The sequence below is a fragment of the Lathyrus oleraceus genome, chromosome 5, assembly GCF_024323335.1.
Source record: "Lathyrus oleraceus cultivar Zhongwan6 chromosome 5, CAAS_Psat_ZW6_1.0, whole genome shotgun sequence".
Classification (NCBI taxonomy): Eukaryota; Viridiplantae; Streptophyta; class Magnoliopsida; order Fabales; family Fabaceae; genus Lathyrus; species Lathyrus oleraceus.
Window position 1 is genome coordinate 345,575,447 of NC_066583.1, and position 7,881 is coordinate 345,583,327.

General features: G+C 34.9%; 2 protein-coding genes across 2 annotated transcripts; one reads left to right on the plus strand and one right to left on the minus strand.

The window, feature by feature from the left end:
* Positions 1–1,027: 1,027 nt before the first annotated feature.
* LOC127084554 (asparagine synthetase, nodule [glutamine-hydrolyzing]) lies at positions 1,028–4,660 on the plus strand. The gene is made up of 13 exons (NM_001426893.1): positions 1,028–1,208; positions 1,578–1,716; positions 1,832–1,927; positions 2,008–2,149; positions 2,234–2,427; positions 2,522–2,683; positions 2,772–2,852; positions 3,008–3,229; positions 3,310–3,444; positions 3,525–3,605; positions 3,694–3,780; positions 3,878–3,985; positions 4,146–4,660. Exons 1-13 carry the CDS (start codon positions 1,129–1,131, stop codon positions 4,377–4,379), a joined length of 1,761 nt encoding a protein of 586 aa, NP_001413822.1. The 5' UTR covers positions 1,028–1,128; the 3' UTR covers positions 4,380–4,660.
* A 304-nt stretch (positions 4,661–4,964) lies between these two features.
* LOC127084555 (protein PMR5) lies at positions 4,965–7,847 on the minus strand. The gene is made up of 5 exons (NM_001426894.1): positions 7,310–7,847; positions 7,038–7,209; positions 6,440–6,618; positions 5,618–5,776; positions 4,965–5,360 (listed from the first exon to the last, which is right to left on the minus strand). The coding sequence occupies exons 1-5, from the start codon at positions 7,621–7,623 to the stop codon at positions 5,024–5,026; spliced, it is 1,161 nt and encodes a 386-aa protein (NP_001413823.1). The 5' UTR covers positions 7,624–7,847; the 3' UTR covers positions 4,965–5,023.
* Between the last annotated feature and the right edge of the window lie 34 nt (positions 7,848–7,881).

The following is a 7,881-nucleotide window of genomic DNA, read 5'->3' on the forward strand; positions in this document are numbered from 1 at the left end:
CTGGGGTATATTAGAGACTCTAAGAAAATTTATATTAGTCATTTTTATTGTAATCTTGATCGATCTATCTGTATTTCTGTTGATCTAAAGATATATTCCATAATTTAAAAATGACAAGTAATTTGACTTTCATTCCTTATTTTCTTAGACGGATTCATTTGTTGTGGTTAATACGATAATCTTTCAAAAAAAAACTCGTAATCTAAATTTACTTTTCTTTCTTCTCGAAATCCAATCCGTCATAAATCAAACATACTAAAACTGTGAGATTAGACATATTTATATTTATAAAGAATAAATCCATCTTGTATATATTCACAAATTTATTTAATATAATTTTTAACTCTTAATTCATCTTAACCTTTTTCTTATTGATGTGTGATTATCGTAGAGAAGCTTCATTCTCTTCTATTATTTCTTAGGCATGCTTTCTAGATTTCCTATAAGAAAAAAGAAGACAAATTAATTAAATAAATCCGCACAAGAAATACTACGGTAGAATTAGTCCATGGAAACAAAGTCAATGTAATGAGAAACTTAAGAATTGGTTTATCAAAAAAAAAAAAACTTAATAAAGTTCTAAACATTTAACCACCTATTTAATCACTAATCACTATTATTAATACCTCGAAATGTATACAAGCTGACGCAGCACTCAAAAACAAAAATTTATGGATAAGCCTTTCCACTCTCATTAATTTAAAAGAAGCAGCAAACCGCTCAAGCATAAACTAGAATCAAATAAACTAATTAAATAAATAAATAAATAAATAACCAATAATGATAAATAATAATAATAATAATAATAATAAATAATGGATTTAAGTAAATAACTTGACAAAAACATCCCATAGCAAACCACGTCACAGCACGTAGCAATAAGCGGTGGTCCCGATTTAACGTCACCGGCACTACCCGGTTCCCGGTACACACTTCTTCAAAACCCCAAACGACACCGTTTAGCTCCCACCTTTCGTGTATAAATACGTGTACGTCGATAGATATAGTACTTAACACGATCGAATTGAAACCATTCTACGTGTTGCTTCTTCCACACTCTTTGCTCCTAGTTTTTCGTGTCTTGTTTTCTTTATCCTCTTCTCATTCTCTTTGGTTCTTCAAATCATAATGTGTGGCATACTTGCTGTACTTGGTTGCTCTGATGATTCACAAGCTAAACGAGTTCGCATACTCGAGCTTTCTCGCAGGCAATTATTCTTCTCATTTTCTTTTTTTGATGTTTGCATGTTCAAACTCTTTCTTATCTAGAGTTTTTTTTAATGTTTTTTTTGTGATAAATAAAACATGGAAGTTCAAAATGTTTGGTTTTAAAGAGGGTATAAGTATTTTTAGCAACTAAGCTAAAAATAGTATAACATACTCTGCTGAACTACTAGTAGTAGTAATTTAGGATAAACATACTATGACACATCATTAAATAATTTTCTTATATTAAAGATTAAAAATTAAAAAAAGTGGGATGCGGGGTCCACTGGTTAATATGTAATAATTGGTTAATTAACAAGTAAGTTTGGTTAATTAATTGATAATTAGTATTTGTGGATATGATGTAACAGATTGAAGCACCGTGGGCCAGACTGGAGTGGGCTCCACCAACATGGTGATAACTATTTGGCTCATCAAAGGTTAGCCATTGTTGATCCTGCTTCTGGTGATCAACCTCTCTTCAATGAAGACAAATCAATTATTGTCACGGTAATAATAATAATAATAATTAAGCCTCATAATATTATTTTATAAGGTTTATTAATTATTTGTTATAGTGTTTATTAATATGGTAACATATAAATTGTATCATTAAAAAAATCAGGTGAATGGAGAAATCTACAATCATGAAGAGCTCAGAAAACAATTGCCTAATCACAAGTTTTTTACACAATGTGACTGTGATGTTATCGCACACCTGGTTAGTCATAGTCATGTTCATATTCATTTTTATTGCGCAATTATTTTGTTTGTTATTGATTTTGTTACTTTTGTTGTTAGTACGAGGAACATGGAGAAAATTTTGTGGATATGTTAGACGGTATATTTTCGTTTGTTCTGCTGGATACTCGTGACAACAGTTTCATAGTTGCGAGGGATGCTATAGGTGTTACTTCCTTGTACATTGGTTGGGGACTAGATGGTAATTTTTTATAGTATTTGTTGATTTGTTATATTTCATAACTATAGAGCATTTGAATAAGTTGTGACAAGCTTGTTGTTGTAGGTTCTGTTTGGATTGCATCAGAATTGAAAGGACTGAATGATGAATGTGAACATTTCGAAGTTTTTCCGCCGGGTCACTTATACTCGAGCAAAGAAAGAGAGTTTCGTCGATGGTATAATCCTCCATGGTTCAATGAGGCTATTATTCCGTCAACACCTTATGATCCTCTAGTTTTGAGGAACGCGTTTGAGAAGGTAAGGTTCCGTTTACTTTTTGTCTGGTCGAGTTTATGTAAGGTTGAGTTAGACTCAGGAGAATTGATACGATTGATGTGATGATTGATTACAGGCTGTGATAAAGAGGTTGATGACTGATGTGCCTTTCGGGGTTTTACTATCGGGAGGTTTGGATTCATCGTTGGTCGCGTCTGTCACTGCTAGATACCTTGCTGGTACAAAAGCTGCTAAGCAGTGGGGAGCAAAATTGCACTCTTTCTGTGTAGGCCTTAAGGTATAATAATATGCATAAGCTTATTCTAAATTATGAATGGAAAATCGATTTTGGTGGATTATGAACTTTGATTTGTGGTGTTGATTAGGGTGCACCTGACCTAAAGGCTGGAAAAGAGGTAGCAGATTTCTTAGGAACTGTCCATCATGAATTTGAGTTTACTATCCAGGTATATAATCGACTGTAAACAGTTCTTTTCCGCTCAAAATTGTGAAAAGTTGCGGTTTAATATGGTTTTATGCGACTTTGATCATAATCGCGCACACAGATATTAAAAAATTTGAACCCTTAGTCTAACTTACGGTTGCAAACTTTTCTATGCAGGATGGTATAGATGCAATTGAAGATGTCATCTATCACACAGAAACATACGATGTCACTACGATAAGGGCTGCAACGCCTATGTTTCTGATGTCTCGTAAGATCAAATCATCCGGAGTCAAATGGGTGATTTCTGGAGAAGGATCTGATGAGATCTTTGGAGGGTATTTGTATTTCCATAAGGCACCAAACAAGGAAGAGTTTCACCAAGAAACATGCCGCAAGGTCATAGAATTACATTATATAACTCATTTTAGAGAAAAAAATATGTAGTTGAAGTTAAAGGTTTTGATATGATAATGCAGATCAAAGCTCTTCATAGATATGATTGTTTGAGAGCCAATAAATCAACATATGCATGGGGTCTAGAAGCTAGAGTACCATTTTTGGACAAGGACTTTATCAAGGTTGCAATGGACATTGATCCTGAGTTTAAAATGGTATGATACATGAATGTGAAAAATGGCTTGAAGATGCAACATTTTATTAAGTGGTTAATCTACAATTCATTTTTTTTCAGATAAAACATGATGAAGGAAGAATTGAGAAATGGATTCTAAGAAAGGCCTTTGATGATGAAGAGAATCCATATCTGCCTAAGGTGAGTCTCTACTCACTTTTCCATTATTTGCTACACTTTCTGTGCATAATTTGTGAAACTAACATCTTGTAAATTTGATTTCATGCAGCACATTTTATATAGGCAGAAGGAACAGTTCAGTGATGGAGTAGGATATGGCTGGATTGATGGCATCAAGGACCATGCTGCAAAACATGTAAATAAAAAAATCCGACTTTTTCTTCATTTTATTTTTTGTGACTATGCTTATGCAGCATGATAGCTAATAACTGGTTCTTGAAATCTTCTTATAGGTCACTGACAGAATGATGTTCAATGCTTCTCACATCTTTCCTTTCAACACTCCAAATACCAAAGAAGCATATTACTATAGAATGATCTTTGAAAGGTTTTTCCCTCAGGTATATAATGCATGAGACATTCTAACCTGTAAAGCACTGACACAGATACGACATTGATACTGACACGTAACAGACACGGATATTTTTTTTTCCAAAGGTCTCGGTGATACAGAGATCCTAACATAGTCTCTAATCAAATCTTTGTTGTTCTTTTTTGTAGAACTCGGCAAGGCTTACAGTTCCTGGAGGACCTAGTGTTGCATGCAGCACAGAGAAAGCTATTGAATGGGATGCTTCATGGTCAAACAACCTGGATCCTTCTGGTAGAGCAGCACTTGGAGTGCATGTTTCAGCTTATGAACACCAAATCAACCCAGTTACAAAAGGTGTAGAGCCAGAGAAGATTATACCAAAGATAGGAGTTTCTCCTCTTGGAGTTGCCATTCAAACCTAGTATGAGACATAGCAAGTATTACTTGCTTAAAAAACCAAGATATTATTATACTATCAGTATTCAATAAAAAGAATAACATAAAGGGAAAATTTGCCTGTTATGTATTTTATCCAGGTACATTTGTATGTATAAGCCTTTCTACTTAGCTGTATTTATGTGTTTTGATGTTGTGTAATCCACATCTTGTCTTTGCTTTTAATTGATGTGGTGATTTGAACACTTTCAGATTGTAATTTGGCTTTTTAAGAAGAGTTGTGTATTATGTTAAATTTGAATGCAAGTTTCACTATTTGAATACTACTTGAAAATATATGTCTTTACATAACTTCATTATCTAAACATCTGAACCCGAAGAGTTGGTCTGTTAGCGAAGGGTTAGATCCTAAAAGTATCTCTGAATCCTGCTAAATACTAACAATCTTTGTGTTGAACCAATCCATACAGAGTTTTGCTCTAACTTTAAACGGACGGACCCTACTAGTGGACAGTAGAATTGGTCCCCTTGAATTTGAATTTGTCCAAGGCCGGATACAAGTTTTCAAATAGTAGTAATAATAATAAATGCATTAACTACTTAAAAAACATCAAAAAATTAGTGATAAATAATTGTGTTAATTAATCATCTAGTACTAAAGTACAAAAATTTAATAGAACAATATGGTGTAGAACAATTCATTCCAAGTATCAGGTAAACCAGGAAGACACCAATGACTGCAATCAGAGTAAATAGGGTTAGCTCTTTGTTGAGGACTTAAATCGCCACTATAAACTGAAGGATGTGCATCTTTTCTAAATGCTGATAACATTGTGATGTCTAGTAGATAAACAGGGTTGTTCATTTCTCTAATCACCATGTCTACAACCTTCATTTGTTCTGGAAATACACCGGGGTATGATGTGCCAGTAACACTGATTGGTGCAGTTTCACCATAGCAATTCTTTGATGTTGCTGCTGTTGATCCATAGATCCATTCGTTTGGGCTGCATAGCAATGTGATTGAGATTTAGCATAACTTATATACAACTCAATTTGCAATAGGTCAAGAAAATGGGCCTCAAGCCCTTTCTTTTGAGGTCTCTTTAGCCCTTAATGCCAATCATAGCACCAAAGATATTTCTAAGCTTAGGATATGATTTTCCAGTTCAACAGACACAATAATGTTATAGTACAAAATAATTTATGAGAGAGAAATCAGGTAAAGACAATATAGAGAGAGAGAGAGAGTCAGAATCCCTACTTGGTGTGTGTCGGAGAAATTCCAAGAAAGAACACTTTGGTTCTTCTTTGATCAATATTAGTGTCCACCCAATTAGCCCATGTTTTCAAACCTCTTTCCATTGCTTCTAAACGATCCATATCTTGGTAGTATTTGCCTCCTAATTCTATATAATCCCACCTGCACTTAATCATAACCCCAAAAATCAAATTACTTTAAAGTTCTATTCTTAAAAGATCATAAAAATTATTATGAAATTGTAAAATTAAGATATAGACAAATGAACTAATATTGTAAGTGTCATGGGCTGCTTAGACCCACGACAAGGACGAAAGGCCCAATAGCAAGCATCACACAGAAAGGGGCGCAGAATAGGTGAGACCTTGCATCACACAGAAAGGGGCGCAGAATAGGTGAGACCTTACACCAGCTGAGGACAGTCATTCCGGCCTGCAGCACAGTTCCCACCGTTGGATATGATCGGACGGTCACCCTCATGAGACGCTAGATCTCATGGAGACGGTTTTAACCGCTTGTCCGTGCCCCTTAGCCTCGACTGGGGGCAACTGTTCCGAGTTGGCCAAAATAGTCTCACGTTGCTTGGGATCAAGGCTACCTGTAGCTTATATATGACACTCATACACCTCAACCAACGAGACACCTTTTCTAAATGACCCCTCCTTTAGAAAGACACCTCGTTGGATTGAGGTGTGTGACTCTTGTATATAAATTATCATTAGCCTCGACTTTCAAGCAATGTAAGACTATTTTGGTCGGAACAATAAACATTTTGTTGAATAAACTTTTATAATAAAAGTGAATTAAAGAAAGGCATTTGCCTACCCTTTAAGAGATCCTTGATGTGTCCACCAATGTCCAGAGTTAAAGGACAATATATCAGCATCCCTCCATGCATCTCCATTCCCATCTACCTCCTCAAGCTTCAAAACTCTCTTCCCTTGGGCCACATCAATCTCCACCAGATAAGGAGCTTTATGAAAAGAAATGGTCACACCATAGTCCTGCACATACCATATCAAAACTCATTCAAAAACTTTTGTTTTGCAGCTGTAAAATGTGACACTCATGTGACATAAGTCTACTTTACTTTATACATGCATCAACAGCATGAACACTGATTTGCTTCCAGTTTGCATCAACTAGCCCAATACATAAATAATGGCCTAATAGTTACTACACTTTTGTGTCCCCATCAAAAACACCTTTTTCCACTAGATACTTTGTTCTATCATCAATAATAACAATAACCTAACTCCCCCTGATTTTTAAAGAGGATTAACAAAGAGGGCTAAAAAACTTTCCTTTTTCATGTGAACAAAAATTGAAAAAAAAAATCACAAAACCCCAATTTAAAAAATTGAAACTTTTAAGGAAATATTAGGTGGGTAATCATAATCAATTCAACAAAAGAAAAACTCACCAAGAATCTGAAGGTTGAGAGAATCTCTCCCCTAACAAGCTGTGTTTGTGACTGAGGCACTGCAGTATATATCATACAAATCAATGATTCCCATTGATTCCTCCCCAAAGAATCACCAACAAACATAATACTCTTCCCTTTCATTCCCATCAGAAACTGAACACCATTGAACCTAACAACAGCAAGCTACAGAACCATTCAGAGGAAACAAACAAACAAACAACACAGCACAAAACAAAACAAAAAAATTCAATCTTTATGACTCTTGTTACCTTGGAAGCTCACAGTTGAGTGGTCTCCATCTATATTTAAGGTAATTAGTATCAGGACGACCAAACATTTTGCAGTTGAACTGCGGATCTATCATGGGACAGTTTAAGGATTGGTAAAAAGGGTAAGTGTCATCAGGAATCCATGTTCCTACAAACAATGCACAGTTAGTTTGGTTAGCATGAATCATTGGTCTTTGATGGTGAGGATTGTTGTGGCGGTTTTTCAAACTGTATAGAATAGCTGAAGAAGCTATGTGACATTGAAGGGTGAGTATGAAAAAAAGAAGATAAAACAATGAAGAAAGGGTTAACATTATTGGAGAAGGTGATAGAGAAAAAGGGTTGAAGAGGGGGAGGGATATTTGGACTGTTTTGAAATTTATATGTAAAAAAGTTTAGTTTTTTATTTTATTTTTTGTGAAAAAATAAATATTTTTGTTGAGATTTTGAATGTGAATGTGAATGTGATGTGAGTATGGGATGGGAATTGGGAAGAAGGGAGAGAGAATGTGTTTGTGAATCTGTCTGTCTACCACATGATATGAGATGTGGTTTTTTTGTTTTGGTGAAAA

What these genes read in the sequence shown, in the direction of transcription:
- LOC127084554 (NM_001426893.1), top strand. Translation starts at nt 1,129, where the DNA reads ATGTGTGGCATACTTGCTGTACTTGGTTGCTCTGATGATTCACAAGCT. An exon ending in TGAGGAACGCGTTTGAGAAG is followed by an intron (nt 2,428 to 2,521) that starts GTAAGGTTCCGT and finishes GATTGATTACAG; the next exon opens with GCTGTGATAAAGAGGTTGAT. An exon ending in TTGAAAGGTTTTTCCCTCAG is followed by an intron (nt 3,986 to 4,145) that starts GTATATAATGCA and finishes TCTTTTTTGTAG; the next exon opens with AACTCGGCAAGGCTTACAGT.
- LOC127084555 (NM_001426894.1), bottom strand. Translation starts at nt 7,623, where the DNA reads ATGTTAACCCTTTCTTCATTGTTTTATCTTCTTTTTTTCATACTCACC. An exon ending in TCTCAACCTTCAGATTCTTG is followed by an intron (nt 6,619 to 7,037) that starts GTGAGTTTTTCT and finishes TGGTATGTGCAG; the next exon opens with GACTATGGTGTGACCATTTC. An exon ending in ATTTCTCCGACACACACCAA is followed by an intron (nt 5,361 to 5,617) that starts GTAGGGATTCTG and finishes ATTGCTATGCAG; the next exon opens with CCCAAACGAATGGATCTATG.